The sequence below is a fragment of the Marmota monax genome, unplaced genomic scaffold (assembly GCF_021218885.2).
Source record: "Marmota monax isolate L192 unplaced genomic scaffold, Marmota_monax_Labrador192_F-V1.1 WCK01_AAM20220418_F8-fsc00098, whole genome shotgun sequence".
In the NCBI taxonomy this organism is placed as follows: domain Eukaryota; kingdom Metazoa; phylum Chordata; class Mammalia; order Rodentia; family Sciuridae; genus Marmota; species Marmota monax.
In genome coordinates, this window is record NW_026694639.1 from 6,969,162 (window position 1) to 6,992,219 (window position 23,058).

At 37.2% G+C, this 23,058-nt stretch overlaps 1 protein-coding gene across 3 annotated transcripts in view; it reads left to right on the forward strand.

Annotated features, from left to right (window-relative positions):
- The first annotated feature begins 19,565 nt into the window (after window positions 1-19,565).
- Mindy3 (MINDY lysine 48 deubiquitinase 3) overlaps window positions 19,566-23,058 on the forward strand; it is a 78,456-nt gene continuing 74,963 nt past the window's right edge. For 2 of the 3 annotated variants that reach the window (XM_046423024.2, XM_046423026.2), the window contains exon 1: window positions 19,568-19,884. In XM_046423024.2, coding sequence (XP_046278980.1) covers window positions 19,791-19,884 — 94 coding nt within the window. In that variant the 5' untranslated portion in view covers window positions 19,568-19,790. Of the gene's footprint in view, window positions 19,885-23,058 lie in introns of all 3 variants that reach the window. The other variant, XR_006846868.2, reaches the window with a different exon arrangement.

A 23,058-nucleotide genomic window follows, 5' to 3' on the forward strand; every position in this document is an offset into this window, starting at 1 on the left:
CCTCTCTAGCAGTCAGAGAAATGCAAATCAAAACCACCCTAAGATACCATCTCACTCCAGTAAGATTGGCAGCCATTATGAAGTCAAACAACAACAAGTGCTGGCGAGGATGTGGGGAAAAGGGTACACTTGTACATTGCTGGTGGGACTGCAAATTGGTGCAGCCAATTTGGAAAGCAGTATGGAGATTTCTTGGAAAGCTGGGAATGGAGCCACCATTTGACCCAGCTATTCCCCTTCTCGGTCTATTCCCTAAAGACCTAAAAAGAGCATGCTACAGGGACACTGCTACATTGATGTTAATAGCAGCACAATTCACAATAGCAAGACTGTGGAACCAACCTAGATGCCCTTCAATAGATGAATGGATAAAACAAATGTGGCATTTATACACAATGGAGTATTACTCTGCATTAAAAAATGACAAAATCATAGAATTTACAGGGAAATGGATGGCATTAGAGCATATTATGCTAAGTGCAGCTAGTCAATCCCTAAAAAACAAATGCCAAATGTCTTCTTTGATATAAGGAGAGTAACTAAGAACAGAGTAGGGTCAAAGAGCATGAGAAGAAGATTAACATTAAACAGGGATGAGAGGTGGGAGGGAAAGGGAGAGAGAAGGGAAATTGCATGGAAATGGAAGGAGACCCTCAGGGTTATACAAAAGTACATACAAGAGGAAGTGAGGGGAAAGGGAAAAATAATACAAGGGGGACAAATGAATGACAGTAGAGAGGGCAGAGAGAGAAGAGGGGAGGGGAGGGGAGGGGGGATAGTAGAGGATAGGAAAGGCAGCAGAACACAACAGACACTAGTATGGCAATATGTAAATCAATGGATGTGTAACTGATGTGATTCTGCAATCTGTATATGGGGTAAAAATGGAAGCTCATAACCCACTTGAATCAAAGTGTGAAATATGATATATCAAGAACTATGTAATGTTTTGAACAACCAACAATAAAAAATTAAAAAAAAACCACAGTATACCTAGAAGAGCCACTAAAAGATAAAACCAACTGAGGAGATTAAATGGAGTTCAAAAACAAACAAAGATTCAGTTGTTCCAAAAGAAGTCAAGAAAAAGGCCAGGGGAGAACAAAGGACAGATAGGACAAATAGAAAACAAATAGCAAGATGATAGATTTAGAACTCATCAAACAGATGATTGCATTAAATATAATTTTGGTGGACCCAGAGGACTCAGAGTGAGACAGGCCTACACAATGACTTCATTTATTACCTTTCCCTCCAGGTACATGTACTTGAACGGGGAGTGGAGTGGAGTTTAGACTACTTCGGGTCCCTAGAAATTGTCACAAACTTAGGTCCTGTGTCCAACTATTTGGGGGATATCTGAGTATTTTCTCTCCCCAGTGTACATTCCCTAGGTGTCTTTGTTGAAGGATTAAGAGCATTTGTATTTTACACACTCGCTGCAGAATTACAGAGCAATTTCCCATGGGGACGAGACCTCTTTTTCAGGCAATAAGTTCAGAGTCTGAAAACCTGCTCAGGCCTAGATTCCTAATTTCCTAATTAGGGCATGAATCTCAATTTCTGCTCATCCATGCTTTATGTCTTTTGATTGCATGTGGTAGGAACTGTCTTTATTGACACTGTGATGCATGACTCAGATGCTCTCTCCATGAATGGCTTCACATCCCAGATGTGGGGAGTAATATCTGTACACAATCTTCAGCTGCCAGTACCCTCAGGTGTTGCTTCAACTGCAGCAAGACCATCAGTTGAGTTAAGTTCATGCTCTTTTCCAGAACAGCCAACATCCAATAACTGCTTGATGCAAGACTATAAAGGCAAGGCATCCAAGCTCAACTTGGGACAATTCTGAAGGGTGATTTTGGCTTCAGAACTCCAAAATCAGCCAGGACTGGTAAGAGGTCTGCAACACAACTGGATCTCCCTCTGCCCAATCCTGCCTTCCCAACCCCCTTTCCACAGCTGTTGAATCCACGTTAACTACTAAGGAACATACTATACCCTCTGTCTCTGAACCTAATTCACAGAAAATCCAACCTGCAACATTGGAAGCAAGAGTAGTCTGTGCAAGAAAGAGATAAAATATGGAGGTTCAAAGCTGGTACTTGCCACTGTCAATGAGGAACCCGTCACTGGTGTTAGGCAGAGCACAGGTGCTCCCAGGAATTTTCACTGGTGGTGAATTGGGATGACTTATCAGTAGAAGAAAGTGTACTAGCTGGTGTGATATATCAGGAATTTGAAAAATTGTGTAGGGTGTAGTAGCTACAAGGACAACAAAATAGGATGGATATAGTTAAACTGTATTAAACTCTGAAAAAGATGATGAGGAAATCTGAGAGAGACTGATGGCCAACTGAAAGATAAGTCAGAAAACCAGATGGCATTTGTACCACCAAGCATGGGGAAGGCTGCAAAAGCTGAGAACTGTGACAAAAGATAAATTATTGGGTAACAAAGCTCTAGAGAGTTGAACTCAAAAACCTAGTCAGAGCCACTATGCTGAAAGCAGGATTTGGGTTGGAAAGAATGGGTCCTGACACATATGAAAGGGATATGTGGCTTGATGTCTCCTCCACATCTTGAATAACTAGATTCCTTTGAACTCTCATCTTGCATTCAGGCTCATCCTCTCTGTTAGAGCTAGCATTTCCCATTTGAAGACCATGAAGAAGTCTCTTCCCTGCAATACAGCATGGGCCCCACTTAGGATCTACCTCCTTTCCTGGTCTCTAGGCCTATAACCAAGTTGAAACCACAGCTTCCTAGTCAGGAATATGCTGGTACAGGATAGAGGAAGAAAGGGACTGTACTTGAAAGCAGAACGTTATTTGGCCAGTGGGAGCTGTATTTGGACCCATAACATTCCTCCTCCAATATTCCCAAAGGGTGAGAGTGATGCTGGTTAGAGGAGAAGCTTCTGGAAAATACATGATGAAGCAGATACAAGAGGTAGACTGAACTGAAAATTCAAAGGCATCACCCATTTAATAAAGGACTCATTGCTCCAGCTCCTAGAAGCAGAACTGGATGACCTCCAGGGTAGGTGGGCATAATTGAATCCATCAAGGGCCTGGATAGAAAAAAAAATGTGGAAGAGTTTAAATTTCCCCTCTGTCTGGTTTCTTGAGGTAGGACTCCAGTCATTTCTGAAGGCCTATTTCTAAGGCCTTAAGACTTGAGCTGGTATATACAACACCAGCTTTTCTGGGTCTCTAGTTGGCAGAATTTCTAGATTTCTGGGCCTCTAGCCTACAGGTCTCTAGAATTACATCTGCTTTCATAATCATTCTCCAAAGTTTCATAATCATGCAATGAATAATAAACCTCTCCCAAAAGATAGATTTTTAGATCTCCTTTTGGTTCTGTGTCTCTGGAGAACTCTGACTAATTTTTGTCAAGGGTGGTCCACATCCACTGACTCAACAATGTGGGATACAAAGCTCTATCCATTTCAACCTAACTGGGGCTATGCAAAAAGACCTTTGTAGTTTCTCAGTTCACAGTGGGGTCAGACAAGCCTGTATGCACCTCATCTCCATCTGCAGAATGCTACCTTTCCCCCCTCAATTATCCAAGTTTCAATTTTTTAATATTTATTTTTTATCTGTAGTTGGATACAGTACCTTTATTTTATTTATTTATTTTTATGAGGATAGAACCCAGGGCCTCGCACACGCCAGGCAAGTGCTCTACCACTGAGCCACAACCCCAGCCCTCCAAGTTTCAATGTTAAGGGCATACCTAAATAAACAACCTGTTCTCTAAATATCACTTTCTTCCTAGAAAACCCCACCTGTGACACTACTCATCACTCTCTCCCTCAGGAACTCCATGTGCCATCTCACAGGACCCCTGCAGGGCAGGCTCCCCTAGAAGCAATTCCAATCTTTCTATCCATTACAGTAATCATGTATGTAATCTTGCTTCTGAGTCTCATAGGCTGCCTCCTGGTATCTACCTATCTATACCTGGTATCTAGCTCTCCTGGGATCTAGCATCCCTATTGTCACTAAAAAGCTCAGCTCTTAAGCACTCAGTTCTTAAGCTGAAGAAGGTACTTAAGTACCTTCAGCCTCAGCCTACAAAAGACTAGCACTACTGAGGTTCTCAAAAAGCTGGTACCCCTCCTGCTCACTGAGGAATCACTTATAAATCTGGTAAATGTAGTATTTGTAGGCCCCCCTGAGCATAGTGAGTTAATGCATTTTCTGGTATAGAAGACTCATTCTAGCATTCTCATTTCTTTGATCCTATTTATCTCCCACCCCCTTCATGACTTTTCTAGCATCTCTATTTAATGTAGGCCACTAGGTTTTCCAAGCTCAGAGACATGCTTACTGACTAGTACATAGTAACATGCAAAGCAACTTTATAGTGGAGAAGCCTCAAGCGAACATTGTGGGACTGGGGAACTCACATGCTACTGGGGAGGATGCACAGCAGCACCTTTGTGATATTCCCTCCAAAGAAGCATAACCCAAATCTCATCCCAAGGAAACAAACTCAAATGAAGTGATACTCTACAGAAGATCTGTCCTATCACTTCAAATGTGTCAAAGCTGGTGTTGATGGACTATATTGTGTGCCCTCTCTGCTACAAAATTCATACATTGAATTCCTAACCCCTAACTTGAATATATCTGAAAATAGGACCTTCAAGGAGGTAATTAAGGTTAAATGAGGTCATAATGGTAGGACCCTAATCTGATAAAACTACTGGCCTTATTTTAAAGATGGAGAGAAAGCAAATGAACTCTCTATGCACACACAGAGGAAAGCCTATGTGAGGTCTCAGAGAGAAGCTATCTGCCTAAAAACCAGGAAGAGGGGCCTCACCAGAAACCAACCCTGACAGCACCTTTAACTAGGACTTCCAGCCTCCAGAACTGTGTAGAAAAATAAATTGTGTGAGGCTGAACTAGCAGGTGACTGGGTCCATCTCCCCTGCTGAGCGATGTGGTATCTGGCAGGGTCATGCTGCTGCTGGATAGACCCAGTCTGTGTCCCCTGCTTGGGCGTGCCTTCCCACATCCCCATGGGTGGAGCTATGCTCACCTGTTCCTTTGTAATATTACCCCTTGCCCTGTTTAGGATAGAATGTTCCATAGAAATGCCTTTTGTGTGTGTCCCCTTCTCTTACTGTGCACTTGGGTGTGGCCTACGTAGTTGTCAGTCAAGCTGCTGACAGCAGACATCATGAAGCTAGACTCAGCCCCCTGAAACCTGACCCCTTGCCTCATTTGAATAGCTTCTCCTCAATAAAAGGGGTCAGCATGTGCTCTCTCTCTCTTTCTGTGGACCCTTAAGGTCAGAGGAGCCGTCACAGCACTCCCAAAGAAAAGGTATTCCTGTCTCTTGTGTGGTTATTTCACACAGCCCAATTAACCCAGTTCCCCTGGAGTGATCCCTGAGTGGTTTTAGTCTCCAGCAACCCAGCAATAAATGTCTCTTGCTTAAGCCTCCCAGTGAGTGGTATGCTGGGTAACAGCTTAAACAGACTAATGTGACCATGAAAACCACAAGAAAGAATTGAAGCCTTTGTCTTTGGAGTCAAAGGGAAAACAGAAGAACTGGTATTACCTTTCTGTTATATATGCATGAATCTTTCTTCAGCAGGAGAATCTTTAAAATTACATCTCTGTTTCATCATTTGTCTCAAACCTCATCTTTTAGTATTTTCTAAAGAACATTTTGCTTAACTCCTCAGAATCCAATTCTACTCTTCTGTCATGCTTTAGCAGAAATATGATTGAGTAAACTGGAACCAAAGGCCAAGGAATAGTTCCTAATTTGTGTAAGCCCATTCTTTTTAAAGATTGTTTTCTAACTTCAAGCCTAAGGTAATCTCAGCACGGGGACCCTATGACAACAGTTAGGAGTGGATGTATAAACTGTATTCCAAAATAAACATTTGTTCAGAGGTGGAGGGGGAGATTTTTTTTGTCCATCAAGCTAAAAATATGATAGGAACCAGCCTTAAAGTGAAGTATAAACTAGATGCATTAGAAGCAGAGGAATAGCTTGATTGAGGGTCCTTGATGACATTGTTGAACCCCTTGGTGACACTGTTGTCATCCCATTCTGACCTTTGCTGTCCCCTGGACTTCTAGTTATGCAAGCCATATTCATTAATAATTTAAGTCACTGCAAGTTCAGTTTCTATGACTTACAGATGAAAGCGTTGATGTCAATTATTTATAGCTTTAAAAAATCAAACAATTTTTGCTAGAAATATATAATGAGTACTTATTCGGGCATAGTACTATCCTATATGCAGTGAACAATTCAGAAATAACTTCTCTCCCTTTGTACAGCTTATTTTGGCTAATCGTCTTTATTTTGACTTTTCCAATGTTTCTCTTACCTACCTCGATTTCTCCATTTTATGGCTTACTATAATCTTTCATCTTAATTCTGGAAGGATTATTCAAATTGGCTCACTTCAGAGCTAAACTAATCTTCTATAGCACTAATTATACTGTTAATAGTTTATACTACAGATCTTTCTTCTGTTTTTAAAAATTTCTTCATCATCCTGTTCCTGTCTACCCTACTTTGTTATCTTCCCTCTCCCTTTTCTTCCCTATCTATTGACATTCTACATTCTGTTTTATATCCTTACATTTTTTTTCTAAATAAATGGCATGTAGTCTTGTACCCAACTAAGGATGCAAACAATGATTTGAAATTTATACTTTTGGGGGGGTACTGGACATGGAACTTAGAGGCAGGTGACACTGAACCACATCCCCAGTCTCCTTTTTAAAAATATTTATTTTGAGACAAGTTCTCATTAAGTTTCCAAGGCTGGACTTGATTTTTGATCCATCTGCCTCAGCCTCCCCAGTCACTGGGATTATAGGCATGTGTCACTGTGCCCAGCAATCCACATTTTTTTCAATGAATACAAAAGCATGCTCTCATCCTCAGCAAGAAGAGTTAATCAGGAGGCATTACAATACCAGACTTTAATTATACTACAGAGCTATAGTAACAAAATAGCATGGTATTGGCATCAAAATAGACATGAAGACAAATGGTACAGAATAGAAGACACAGAGACACATCCACTAAATACAGTTATCTCACACTAGAAAAAAGGTGCCATAAACATACATTGGAGAAAAGATACCTCTTCAATAAGTAGTGCCTGGAAAATAGAAATCCACATGTAGCAAATGAAATTAGACCCTTATCCCTTACCCTGCAGAAAAGTCAACTCAAAGTGGATCAAGGACCCAGGCATTGGACTCAAGACCCTGCACCTACTAAAAGAAAAAGTAGGTCCAAATCTCCATCATGTCAGCTTAGGAACCAAATTCCACAACAAGACTTGTAAAGCGCAAGAAGTAAAATCAAGAGTCAATAAATGGGATGGATTTAAACTAAAAAGCATCTTCTCAGCAAAGAAAATAGTCAAGAACATGAATAAAGAGCCTACAGAATGGGAGAAAATCTTTGCTACCTGTATCTCAGATATAGCATTAATCCCCAGGACATAAAGAGCTGAAAAATCTTAACACCAAAAATCAAATAACTCAGTCAATAAATAGGCAAAAGAACTGAACAGACACTTCACAGAAAAAAATACAATCGATCAATATATGAAAAAAATGTTCAACAACTCTAGCAATTAGAGAGATGCAAATTAAAACTACACTGAGATTTCATCTCACTCTAGTCAGAATGGCAATTATCAAGAACACAAGTAACAATTAATGTTGGCAAGGATATGCGGAAAATGGTATACTCATACATTGCTGGTGGGACTGCAAGTTAATGCAACCACTCTGGAAAGTTATATGGAGATTCCTCAGAAAACTTCGAATGGAACCACCATTTGATCCAGTTGTCCCACTCCTTAGTATATACCCAAAGGACTTAAAATCAGTGTACTATAGTGAAACAACACATAAATGTTCGTAGCAGCTCAATTCACAACAAAGCTATGAAATCAACCAAGATGCCCTTCAACAGACGAATGGGTAAAGAAAATGTGGTGCATATACACAATGGAATATTACCCAGCCATAAAGAAGAATGAAATTATGGCATTTGCTGGTAAATGGATGGAAGTGGAGGATATCAGGCTAAGTGAAATAAACCAATCCCAAGAAAACAGAGAATATTCTCTCTGATATGTTGATGCTACTTCTTAATAAGTGCTAGGGAGGCAAGAATAGAAGTTCATTGGGTTACACAAAGGAGAATGAAGGGAATTGAGGGGGGGATGGAAATAGGAAAGACAGTAGAAAGAATTGGACATAGCTCTCTATGTTCTTATATGAATACAAGACCAGGCTACCTCCACATCATGTACAACCACAAAAATGAGAAGTTACAATCTATGTATGTATATCAAAATACATTCTACTGTACCTAAAATGAAGAAATAAAACAATTTTAAAAAGCATGCTTTCTATTATCAAGAAATAAAAGACTTAAAGAAAATAAAAAGTTTGCCTTCATTTTAAAAATCATTATTCACTTCTCTGAGATAAAGAATAAAAGGCTAATATACATTTTGCCTCCTGCAGAGTGGACAAGGGATGATATACAATTTTAAAGAATATAATGGCACATGGGAATTGAATATTAACAAAATAAGTCTTGGATTTGCCCTCACCTTTTGTGCCTGGCAAAAGTATATTCTCCATTCCTTACTTACTTCTTCATCTAGAAAAAAATGCCAGGTCTGAAAGTCAGAGAACTCCCACTGCTCAATATAAACCCTAAGACAGAACAATATGGTAGCACTATTCATTGAGGAGATAGGTATGCAATGTCTAATGTCAAAATTTAATATATATAATATTTGTACTATTCTACACACTACCATTTGTTCTAATTTTCTTCACTTGCTCTACTATGAGCAAATATAGTGATGATTAAAATTTAATGTGTTAAGTCCACATTGTGTAACAAAAAAGGCCATATAATTTAGGGAGATCTGGCTTTAGTTCGGGCTCCAATATTTTCTTCCAGTCTAACTCTTGAAAATATATCTTAGTTGTGAAATAGGAATTGTTACAGAGTTATATAATAAGAACAAATGAGAAATGAATTTGAGAATAAGTTTTTAAGTGTATCTGTGAGGGGCTGGGGATGTGGCTCAGTGGTGGAGCCCTCACCTAGTACACGAGAGGCCCTGGGTTCAAGCCTCAGCACCTCTTAATAAATAAATAAATATAAAGGTATTGTGTCCAACTATAAATAAAAACATAAAATATTTTTAAAAATGTATCTGTGAGCCATAGAAATAAACTATTAAATGAGTGTTACATATTCAAACTTATTCTAGAGAAAATTTATTTTAAGAAAATCTTCTAGCGTTTATAAAATAAAGTATGTACAGTATATTGATAATTACATCATTTAACATATATTCCTTTACTTAGGCTTCTGCTCCCAAATATATTTTGTCTACTCTGAAATTGAATATTCCATCTGCTGACCAATTCAGCTAATTGATCCAAATGTTTCTAAATATGTTTGTTCTATTTCTTAATATTTGTGTTGCTTACAGTTTTAGTATTGCTAAAGAAGTGCGTTATTTTCAATTACTTTTTTTTTTTTAAAGATCATCCACATCAACAACACGGGACTAATTAGCTTAGAAGAGCTAGCTGTTTCTGAAATCCCTAAGGACAATCACAAGAAGCCTCAAACTAATCTCTCTGTCGTGAGCTGTGCCAACTTCTTATTACCACCTTCTGTGGTCATGCTGTGACTTTGACAACCACCCTTGAGCAAATAAAGTTTCCAGTTTACATAGTGGATCAAAACCAGAGCTGGGAATGGGACAAACCTGCTGTCATTCTCTCTTCATTCCCTTTATGACATGGTATATAGGTTACCCATCCCAGGCTGTCCCTGCATGACTTGGCCACAACATGAAAGGCATCTCATAGTGCTGTTTCATGTAAAATGTAACTACAAAGAAATCTCTTGGCAGAGCTGTAACCAGTGTTATATTTAATAGCATTTGTAAAAGAAGACACATAAATAGGTATTAGGTGTCATCTTATTTCTCTTGTAATTAAAAAATGTGTTCTTTATCAATATATAACAATATTTTAAATTATAAAATGAATAAAAGAATCATCATATTCTTTATATACCACAATGTATAGCTACCTATTATAAATATTATTTTGGCTATTAATTGCTTTGTAGACAAAATAGGACACATATGTCATGCAATGTCTAGCATTATACATTAAAATAATATAATCAATTTTGGTCTGCAATGCAATTTTAACCCTAGGCAGCTTAAACTCTTAAGATCCAAGTTTCTTAAGATGCAAAATTACTGACCAATGACTTTAAAATGTGATATGCTTATAGGTACAACTATTACAAAACAGTTTTCTTTCTTTCACCACACTCAAACTATAATACAATGGCACCATCTGTTGATGGAACAGCAGAATTGAAATTCTAAATGACAACATAATTATAAATATTTATTGGAAATAAAAAATCAAGGAACAGGACATAGGCCATTGCCCACAGAACATGTGACAGAGTGACATAGTTGGACAAGATTTGACTTGATTCCATTAATTGCTTTTTTTTGACTCTTTCATTCTGCAGAAGGACACAGAATTTTTTTTAAGGGTTGATCACTGCATGAACATACAATATATAATTAATATTAATTTTCTCACATATATTTAAATGTAAATTTTAGAAAGAATATATTCCTAACATTGACTTTTTCCATTCAAGACAGTTGTGTCAGATTGAAGAGTAGGGCTTTGCTATAAACACATTTTTGGAAACACAGACTTCATATTTTCTTTTTTTTTTTTGGAAACATGCTGTAAAATGTATAAATGACCAGTAAACACATTTTTAAAATGACTTTTAAAACACAGCAAAATACTCTCAGATGCATATTTATACTTGCAAGAAAGTAAGGGAAATCCTCGTATGCAAAAATTTTCAAGAACACAAAAAAGCAGAACAATAAACAATAAGCTGATTTTTTTCTCCACTGTTCAAGGAAGAAGTAAAGGGATCCAGATTGGTTTCAAGGGCTCCAATCAAAGATATTAACTGAAACTTATGCGATGTCCCTAGTTAAAACTGAGCCATTAGAATGGCTGTACCCACACCAAAAGTGTGAATTGATTAAAATGTCCCACCAACTCAGGAAAATGACAAGCAATCTTGTTTTTCTTGACCTGGGATCTAGATGGATAAATAAATTGTCTGATTTAAGAGTGGTAAAGGAACATTCAACTGGTTTAAGGATGCATCTCTGCATGGAATCACTGGAAATACCTGGATAAACCAAATTTAAAACCTATTTGAGAGCTGGGTACAGTGGCATACACCTGTAATCCCAGTGCTCAGGAGACTGAGGCAGGAGAATCACGAGTTCAATGCCAGCCTCAGCAAAAGCAAGGTGCTAAGCAACTCAGTGAGACCCTGTCTTTAAATAAAATATAAAATAGGCCAAGGGATGTGCCTCAGTGGTCAGGTGCTCCTTAGTTCAATCCCTGGCACCCCCTCCCATAAAAAAAACATATTTGGTGGACACATATTCACTTATGCCCATTCAGTTATAAAGGATTCCCACAAAAATGTTCCACTGAAAGTGAGTCCATAAATCAAAAATCACAAAACTAAAAAGAAAACCTTTGATCTATCATTCAGAAAATATTATAAAATCTCAAGCAAATTTGGAAAACAATTAAAGGGAACATACATGAATTAAAAATATAATAATTGAGATTTAAAGTTATACATATTGTTTAGAAGCAGGTATGACAGAGCTAAGCAGATGATAAATGGAAGACTATGATGCAGAAATATAATGCACAGAGAAGTAAAGAAATATAAAATATGAAAGAGAAATTAGGCGTGGCAGATGGAATGATGAAGTTCAATATACATCTACTCAGATCCCAATGACAGATGGCAGACAGAATGATTGACAGAAAATGTTACAAGGGACATGGCTGCACTTTTTCCCAAATGATAAAGACATGAATCCCCCAAATGGCAATATAGGACTAGCATCACAGAGGATAAACAGAAATAAAGCACCTAGATAATCCAGTGGAACAGAAGAAAAGTAAAGATAAAGAAGCAATTTCAAATACAAACAGCAAGACAGACAAGTTTCCTGAAAGGAATGATAACTAGACTTACCAAAGGCTTTTCAAAAGTATAGCAAAATGCAGTTGAAGGTATAATAAAGATCAGAGAGCTTTCTTGCCATTTTCCTGAGTTGTGAGCAACTTTTTTTTTTTCCTATTCCACAGGTTCACTAAGGGTACAGCCATTGGAGGGGCTCAGTTCTAACTAGCAGCATCACACAAGTTTAAGTTACTATCATTTGATTTGAGTACTCTTAAGTACTCAAAGATCTTGTTAGTTTTAAGGGATGAGAGAAAACAACTCTCACCTTATTCTCACATTGTATTTTTATTTCACAGGAATTAATGTGGTATATACTGTGAACTCACACTGTTTAAGGATGTTCTAAACATGCACTAATTTAGTTGACATGATTTAATCCCCATAATAACTCCAAAAGGAATAATTTTAAATTCTTATCTTCTTGGTGAGGAAACTGAAGAAAACAGTGGGAATAAAGTAAAATCCACAAAGTCACATAGCTAAAAAAAATTTAGAACTTAGAGTTTTGTCCCAACTAAGTTACCACTTAAAAATAGTGTTAAAATAAAAATGCTTCTGGGGTTGTGGCCAGTGGTATAGCACTTACCTAGCATGTGTGAGGCACTGGGTTCAATTCTCAGAACCACATAAAAATATAAATAAAAAATGCTTCTTTTACAAACATTTAGTGACCATAAATTTTTTTAGAATAATTTTTATATAAAGTTATTCATTAACAACCAGGAAATTAAATCCAAAAAGTAGAATTGTTAAACAACAACAACAAAAAAGTGGGGGGATTACTATATAAACCTAACCATCCTTAACTGTAAGAGCAAGAACAAAAGCAAAAACATGAATACAAATTTAGGGATTATAAAAATAAGGAGGAACTAAATATTAGACACTACCATTTTTATTCTCATCCTATGTTACAGATAAAAGGAACAATTTTCAGATATAATAATTCTAAATGTGTAGGCACTTAATATGCAATATAGAAATATATAAAACAATCTTTGACAAAACAAGAAATATCAATAAGTCAAATTTAACCATGGGAGATCTAACATTCTCCTCTCTAAATGACTTACCAACTAGATTTTTTATAGTTTTAAGATGGCAGATGATTAAAATAATGAGTTAACCTGTTAATCTGTTAGAAATATATTTAAAAATAACAAAAAAATCAGAGAGCAAATAGTTTCTCAATCATTTACAAAACTTTTATAAAAACTGAGCTTGATTCCACATCATGTACAACCACAAGAGAGGGAAGTTATACTCTATATATGTATAATATATCAAAATACATTCTACTGTCATGTATAACTAAAAAGAACAAACAAAAAATTTTAGAAAAAGAATAGGGAAAAAAACTGACCATGAACTAAGCCTAAAAACAAGTTTTACCAAATACTAAGTATAAGGATTAAAATCTGTGTCCACTGAATAAAATATAATTAAGATAAATTTAAAAATAGATACACCTAAGAGGTCTCTAAGATTTTAAAATCACATTTTAATTAACGGGTTAAAAAAGGAAAATAAAAAGAATCCATAAATATTAAACCAAATGATAATTACAAAATATTCTGTACCGTAACTTATATGAATCTTAGCAATTTTAAAGCACTAAATGCTATAAAAAGCATTGGACAATTTAAAAAATAATGAACTAAACTTTCAACTCAAGAAGTTAGGAAAAGAAACGAATAAACAGAGCACAATTTGTACTCCCAAAGAAATAATTGATTCAGGCAAGAATTTTCAATGGATGTTAAACCATTAAATAAAAAGGTAATGGATTTAAATTGAAACAGAGTTAATGTAGATCCCACAGATTACTTGCTGGTGGTTTCTTACACCAGTGATCAAAGGTGGCAACACTAATGATCAGATGGTAGTTTTAATGTGATGTAATAGGAAAATCATTGGAGCAATATCATCATCATCATCATCATCATCACCACCACCATTATCATCAATAGGGATTGAATGCAGTGGCAATTTACCACTGAGCCACATCCCTAGTGCTTTTTAATTTTTATTTTGAGACAGGATATCACTAAATTGCTTAGGGTCTCACTAAGTTGTTGAGGCTGGTCTTGAATTTGTGATCCTCCTGCTTCAGCCTCCCAAGCCTCTGGGATTACAGACATGTGCCACCATGCCTAGCACATTATTTTTTAATAACTTTCAAAGAAGTGTTTTGCTACCTAATTAAATATAATCAAAACTTTATATCTATATTACCAATTTACAGGACATTTTTAGGAAATATCAAAATGCTAAAGTGCAAATTGAAGAACCTCACAAGGAAACAATCAATCATACACACTTAAAAAACTGGGTATTCTAAAGGAAAATCAATCTAGTCTCTTTAACAAATTAATGTCATTAAAAAAAAGAGAGAAATGTTTTATATTGAAATATTCTCTGGAGAAATGCCATATGTTATCATTGATTAAATCATAGCCTGAAGAAACAATAAAAGGCATTGTGGGACCTAATGGAGACATTTGATAAAGACTGATATTAAATCACTTTAGGGACTTATTATTAATTTGGTTACAAATAATAATCATGGTTTGGTTATGTAGAATAAGTGTTTTAATTTTTAGAGGTACATACTGAAATAGTTAGGGGTAAATTGTTATGATATGTGTAATTTATGTTTTAAAATTTACCAAAAATAGATGAAACACATGATTTAATAATTAAATCTAGGTGACACGTTTATTTTACCATTCTTTTCATTCTTTCATATGTTTGGAATTTGTTAAAATAACACATTTCAAAAATAAAAACTTCACTGTCATTTGATTTTGAAGGTACTAATGTGAGCCAGATCTCTGCCTGTCTGTCTAGGCTCTGCTTCTACCAAAGACTGCTTCCTAAATCTGCAGAATATATGACACAGAAAGATCCAGACACAGATGTCATTCATCCTGCAGCAAGAATGGCATTCTGCCTGGACAGCATCCAGGCTGGTGACCATGAAACTAACTGAACCATGAGTTAATGATTATCAGACACCTCTTTCTCCTCTTACTTTTAATATAACATTCCAACACCAACTTTGAGTCAAACAAATTTGGACAGCTCTGTGTTTGTCATCTTGTCACTGCTGTAACAAATGCCTGGGATAAATCTACTAAGGAGAAAAATGTTTATTTCAGCTCACAGTTTTAAAAAGTTCCAGTCCATTATTAATTGTCCCTGTTGATTTTGGGCTTCTAACAAAGCAATACCTTATGGTAGAAACATGTAGTAGAGTAAAACTGTTCACCTCAGGAATAAGAAACAAACCAAAAAAAGAAAGCCAGGAGGGGGCTGAGGTCCCAGAGACTCCTTCAAAGGCACACTCCCAATGACCTAAGATCCTCCCACTAGACCTCACCTCTTAAAGGTTCCACCACCTCCCAATAATACCACCCCCGGGGACCAAGCTTTTAACATGTGGACCATTGGAGAACATTTAAAATCCTATTTAGGAGAACCAAGATAGTTTTGGAGACAGTCTGGAATCAAATTGAAAACTTTCTGACCTTATTTATATCCAGTTTTACTGACTTTGTTCCATACTTGCAGAATGTTTTTTGTTGTTATTTTTTGTATCTGTTCAAGTCCATCCAGTGTCTAAGCTTCACTCAACAGAAATAGCTATGTCTCTTCCAGAACAGGGAAGTAGAGTTCGATATTATTTTGGCAAAAATTAAGCAGTTCAATTCCATGTGCATTTACTGGAATCTTGACCTGTTTCAGAGAGGTGGGATAAAAGTTATGAGGGACTTACACAGATACAAGCCACAGAAGAAAGCATAAGTAGCAGTACAAGAGACAAAACTTGAGCATTACAGGCTGAGAGTAAAACATGGGACAGGCTATGGGTAATGATAGCTTTGTTTCATCTTTAGTAATCCTTTAATTTCTTTTTCAAAATTTTTTGGCCTTATGGGTTGGACCTCCTCTATGATATTGTATGGAAGTGATTATTGTGAGCATCTTTAACTGTTGCCAGTACACAAAAGGAAATCATCTAAATTTCCTCATTATGTTGTTGTATGTTGTCAAAGGCTTTTTTATTTGGGGGACCTGTAATAGGAGCTATGAGTTCTCACCTAGATTCCCATTGATCCAGTGAATGTATCCATTCCTAAACTATTGTGAACTATGGACAGTTAAAGTTTACAACTGTTTCTTCTTACAAAGAATTCCCCTGACCAAACTACAGTCACAGGGGCAACCAATGGCTAATAACTGATATTCATTACAAAGACTGTTTTTAAACATAGTATTGAAGTGTTGAAGAAAGAAAATGACAACTGGGCCCAGTGGCAAACACCTATAATCAAAGATACTCTATCTGTGAGGCTGAGGCAGGTGGATCACAAGTTCAAGGTCAGCTCAGTAACTTAGTGGGAGGATCCTGTTGCAAAATGAAAAAAAAATAAAAGAGCTGGGAGTATAACTCAGTGATACAGAGCCCCTGGTAACCCAGCTGCATGCACATACATGAAGAAAAGAAAATAAGAAAATGCCAGGCTCATATTCTCGTATTTATTAATGAGTAATCTAAAACAGTAGGAGAGTCAAAAATCCTCCTTGGCAGTAGCATTTTTAAATCAATTATTGAAATGAGAAATATACATGAGTTTAAAAGCCAGACATAACTTACTTTTGAGAGTAGAAGAATTTCAGAGAAAGCCTAATATCCTTTGCTGGATTAGGGCTTCATTAGTAAGAAGATATGATTGGAGGATGAGATATTTTGATGCAGCTCTTTTCTATGTATGCCTGTCACAGACAACCTGACTATCCTTCTAGTATGGAAGTTGGCTTACCAATAGAGCAGAAGAGCCAGGATACCAATCAGAAACTACAATTCCTTTAAAGACCTACATTTGGAAATTATATACCATGATTTGTATGATATTATATTGATCACACAATTCAGCCTTTTTCAGTTATAGTCAAGGACATGACTATGAAGAGGCATGGAACATTTGTTGCTTTCTCATAGGCTGACAACCATAGTTTTCCTCTGACCTCTATCAGTATCTTCTCAATACAAAATATACTTATTCCTTGTCTAAGGTACCCAAAAGTTTCATATTATTAAAGTGTTAGCTTTAATTATACTTTAAAGCAGGTAAAAGTGTGGATGCACTTCTTTAGGTGGGGTTTTTCAAGAAAAAAAAAACTAGTTAGCTAGGCAAGGTTGCACAAGCAATGGGAATCCCAGCAACTCTGGAGGCTGAAGCAAGAGTATCACAAATTCAGTTCCAGCCTCAGCAATTTAGTTTCACTAAATTGTCTCAAAATAAAAATAAAAAGGATTGGATTGTAGCTTATTGGTAAATTACCCTTGGGTTCAATCCCCATTACCAAATAAATAAACTGGTTATCTCGTCTGCACACCCATCATAATGGTGGAGCAGGTTGCTTATCAGTTGACCTTAAAGTAAGATTATCTCACAGTAGCTAGATGTGCTCAATGTAATTACAAAAGTTCTTAAAAGTAGAAAAGGAACACTGAAGAAGTCAAAGTAACCTGATGTTAGAAGGCTTCAACTCACTTTCATTGTCTGAGTCAAGCTTATAAACAACAAAAACATCACATTCAGTTTTTATGAGACTGGAAAATCCAAGATTAATGTGCAGGCAGATGTGGTGTCTGATGAGGGCCCCTTTAAGATTCATAAACACCTCCTTCTTCTTGTGCAGTCAGAGTGGAGATGAAGCACTAGCTCTCTGGGGCCTCTTACAAGGGGACTAATCCCAACCATTAGAGCTCCACCTTCATGACCTAATCACCTCCCCAAAGCTCCACTTCTTCATACCCTCATTGTGGTAAGACTGACTTTTTGAAGCTGGAAAAGACAAGGAAATGAATCCTTTCTAAAGCCCACAGAAAGGAGCACATCCCTACTGATACCTTGATTTTGATTTGACAAGATCCCTTTCACTCTGACCAACAGAACTCTTAGATAATAAGTTTATGTTGTTTAAGCTACCAATTTTGTGATCCTTCGTTTTAACTGCAATGGAAAACGAACATACTTCCCCTTTATACTCTTTAGACCTACACATTTCCTATGCTTTCTTGATTAATAGGGTAATAGTTTTATGTGGTAGTTTTAGCATCTCTGGCTTCCTTACAGGGTCTGGGTAGCTGTTTCTCAAATCCAGTTTTCATGCAATGATTTCAGTAAATGTTAGGCTTCTGAAGTTAAACTCCAACTTATCAAATCCTCTTTCCACACATAGAACCAAGTGGACCTACAGCTTTAATTCCCATTTGTGTTCCAGTTGTTTCTAATTGACAGAAAGGCTAATTCAACTTGCTCAAGTTGAAAAAGTTAGAAAACTTAGTGTTGCGTCAAATTTTTATATAATGCCTTCTTTAGGTAGAAAATGCCTTTATTTATGAGTATCTTCCATGTGTCAGGAAGTAAGCCAAATATTATGCATGCATTAATTTTTCCATGTATTACTTACAATACACGAAATATATGTTTCCCTGTTCTAGAAAGAAAAAAGTAGAAGTAGAAATTAGGTAATGCTAGTAAGTGCAGAAGCTAAGGGTCTAGGTCTGTATGAGCCAGAGCCTGGCTTCCTAATAACCATGTACTGCATTCTAAGGTAATATGGCTTCCGAGGAGCTTCTAAATGTCTCTACTTTCCAAAAACAAAAATACAAATTTTAAAAAGTTAAGATTTTGCCCTTCTGTTTAAAATCCAAAGAACAAGGGATGTTTAAGTTTTCTTCTTAAATGACACAAATAGAAACTTTCCCAGAAGCTAAAAATAACTCTGTTGGTCAATGAACAAAACATGGTCTTCAAATCCAGGTGTTGCCCACACTCCATTTTCAAAAATTAAGGGTGAAGATGCTATTCCACTTACAAACAGACTGCTTGGTTTCCTCCAAATAACTTTATAATTCTGCCCTACACCTGGTAGAGTTTTTTTCTAAAGCACCAACATACCATAGCTTTTCAGATATTTCCAGGTAGTAATTGGTTTAGGAACAGATAGGACAGGCTTTTACTCGTGCACAGATCTCTCTCTATAGGAAAGGATGTTGCCTCACCGTGAGGTAGGTTTGCCTAACTACTATTACAAATCTTAAGGAATGGGCGAATGTTCTCTACCCTACAGTTCATGCCCCTGACCCGGCAGCTGAGGCCAAAACCGTGCCCAAGTGGTGATGGTGTTCCAAATGGGCAGAGACGCCCACTCCCTCCAGCCCTCTGCGGGAGCGACTTCACAGTACAAAAGCCGCCGCACCACGAAAATGCTCCGGACAGCTTAAAAAGCCGGCGACACGCTCCGTGCCCTTCCGAAACTCTTCCCACCCCACTTCCGCTTCCGGGGAGGTGACTCCCAGGCCCTGGGGCTTGAGGGGCGGAGTTAGGGAGGAGCCGGAAGCAGCTCCACTTCCGGTATGGAAAACTCTCAGCTGCGGCTCTGACCCGGCTTGACAGGCGCGGTCCTTGCAAGTAGCGCTGCCGCCTTTCACCTCTCTCCTGTCTAACCTTCAAGCTCGTTCGCGGTCCCGAAGCTCCTTGTCTTCGAAGTCGCCCCTTCCCTATGTTCCGGGGCAGGAGTCCTGTAAGCAAAGATCCGCCCGCCGGTACCCCATCATGTCCGAACTGACTAAAGAGCTGATGGAGCTGGTGTGGGGCACCAAGAGCAGCCCCAGTCTCTCTGATACCATCTTCTGCCGCTGGACGCAAGGTACCCTGACTGGGTTCTCACTTCCAGCCGCCTCTTCCTTTGCCCTGTGAGAGTCTAGCTGTGACGCCCTTCTCTCCAGACCCTCGCGAGCCCGCACCCTATCCCACTACCCATGCTCAGCGCTCAAACAGAATTTTCTAAAAACGCCCTCTTGCTTTGTGGGGAAGAGGTTGAGTAGGAGAGAGGTTACAGCTGCCTGCTGGAGCGCCTCTTCCACCCACCGGGATGCCTTTCAGCTGGGGAGAAGGGGCGGGTGGTCCCTTGCTGGGATGCAGTGTGTGACAAGGAAAGTGTGCCCTTTGCCTCTTGTCAGTTTCTCAGTGCTGTGGTCCTCTGGATCTTTACCCTGTAGATTTATTTTATTGGTCTTTGGTCTGTTTTTGCTCCCGAAGGAGGTGTATGTTATCTGTGTTTGGTCTATTTTTGGAGGGCGGGGAGTCCACAGGAAAGTTAAGGCGGCTAAACCAGAAAGCAGTTTTGTTGTTTGTATTTTAGTTACGTGATTAGGCGTGGTACTTCCAATATAAATAAAAGGCTGCTTGCTACAAAGTTTTCTCTTGGCCCAAAGTATTCCCGGGTTTGAGATAATATCTATTAGTATCCGATAGTATCTGTTACACTTGAAAAGGACTGTGGATCACAGCACTTCCTGTGCAGTTCTAATGTTATCCAGACAGGAGTTTTGCTTATGTAAAAATTCTTAATGATACAAAGAGTATTGAAATAAAAATAACCATTTGATTCCTGCACTATTCTGGACTCTGATCTGGGCCCTTTATACTAGTAGTTGTTCCGAATTCTTAAGTTCTGATAGTAAAATAACACCTTATTAAGGGGATGTAAATTATGGTGAGGTGAAGAGTATAGCCTTTGGAGTCACCAGTAATGTATGTACGTATGTAAAACACTATTATTATTTAGAGAACACCTTCTCAAAAGATTTGGGTGAATTTTTGGTACAGTAAGTAAAAATCCCTACTTTAAAATGTATGTTTTGTAACAAAAAATCAGAATTGAAGAAGTCATCCCTTCTTTTAGATATGCCTGTTTTAGACCTGGTAAAGTTAAGATGATTTATTACAGTAAATTGGACTAGTTAGCCTACACTTTAGTTTTCCAGATGAGAAAAATGAGTCATGAAGGAATGAATTTCATATCTAACTCCCAACAGTTCTGATTTCATTATTTTGCTTTGAGTTTCTAAACACATGTATTTAGTTTAGCTCTTTTTATACTGTTATGTCAGCTAACCAATATTTTGTAAATTCATGGACACCTGTATTTGCAGATTAATGTTACTTTGTAACAGTCAACATTTATTAAGTATTTTACAATGTAGAAGAAGGTAATTTTCAACCTTGCTTACATTGTGCAAATTCAAAGAAAATTTTAGGGAGGCAATTCTAGTAGTTAAGAGCACAGTCTTTGCATGTGCTTAGGTTCTAGGTTCATATTATTTAAATTATTTAAGCCTCAGTTGCCTGCTCTGTAAAAATGCAGATAGTAGTGTCAACTTTAAAGGGTTGTTATGAGGATTAAAGGTCATGTAAATATATTTGGCCACTTAGCACAATAGCTAATGTATAGTAAATACTCTGTAAATGATAGTCATTGTTAAATAAAATTAAAAAGCATTTGATTGTGAACTAGGCCCAAGATCACACTGACTTTGCCCTGACAATTACAAGAAATTATTTTATGTATAATCGTTATTTTAAATAGGAATTTATAATGGTATATTAGAATGCTCTTCCAGCCAACTTTTAGTTAGGTGGAAGTTGCTTAACAAGATTAAAAATTAGTTCAGTTCAGATTATTTTGAAATCAGGGACTTTTTCCCCCAAAGTGGTTATTTGTATTGTGGATATCTAATTCTTTAAGGTCTTCCATTGGTCAATATTTTAAGGCAACCAAACATATATTTTAAGTCATCATCTCTGAGTCAGGTGCTGTTCTTGGTTTTGTATGTCGACTGTTGTATTAATTCTGTCATTCTTAGAGGTCATTGCTAAGTCTTGCTGTGGAAGTCATTTGGGAATGTGGGAATAGGCACAAGACACTGCTGCATTAGTAATGTGACATCAACCCTGGCTTTATTTTGTAGTAACAGTGTTTTGATTTGACAACTGCAGTCTCAGTCCTTTGGAAGCATGATATAAGGGTAAAATATATAGGATAAATACAAAGTTACATCTGGTTATACCATATGAGATTATATTTATTGGTCGAGTTAAATTATTTTCATATGTCTGCCAAAAATAATATGCTGTGGGAGTGACACATAGTTGTTTTTACATTTTTAGATCACTCTCTACTGCAAATCTCATTTTTATAAAATAGGTAGGGTTTTGTTTTTATTTCAAAGACAAGAAGTCACTTAGAGGCTTGAAGCTGGCTTTTTTTAAAAAAAAAAAAATATATATATACACACACACACACACACATACACACACACACACACTTATAAATGTATCCTGTACTCCATTTCATTTCTGCTATAATTGCCTAGAGTACTTTATAAGGAAAAACATTTTTCATTTCTTTAGTTCATTAGCACCATTCATTCTTTTCTTTCTGCAAACTAAACCAGAGTTTCAGGGCCTTGCAGTTGAGACTTAATAGATTATGAGGGAAAATAAACATAAGTTAAGCATATATAGATGGTTAAAAAAAAAAAAATAGAGAATTCGGGGGTGGATTGGCCTGAATGGGCCTAACTTTTAAGATGAGATTCAAACAAACATTTGATGTCAATGATCTAGTAGTCATGCAGACATAGGAAGAAAGTGTTCCAGGCAGAGGAAATGGTTGTTCTAAGAGACTTAATGCATAATAAACCTTGCCTGTTGCTTGAGGACCAGAAAAGAGGTGAGTGTGGCTGGAGAGGGTGAAGGAAGGCAATAAAAGATGAGCAAAGAAATAATAGGGCCCAAGTCATAGCTTTCTAGGGCATTATAAGAACTTTGGCTCTTATTCTGAATGAAATGGAGGTTATAAGATAGTTTAGAGCTACAAAGATTTTAAAGAATTGTTTGTTACTGTACTTGAAGATAGACAGTAGTGGATTAAGTTAGGCAATAAAGTAAGAAAAGGGACAACCACAGTAATTCAGGGGGAAAGGTGGTTTAGATTAGGAAAATAGTAATGTAGATGGTAGAAAGCGGTCATATTGAA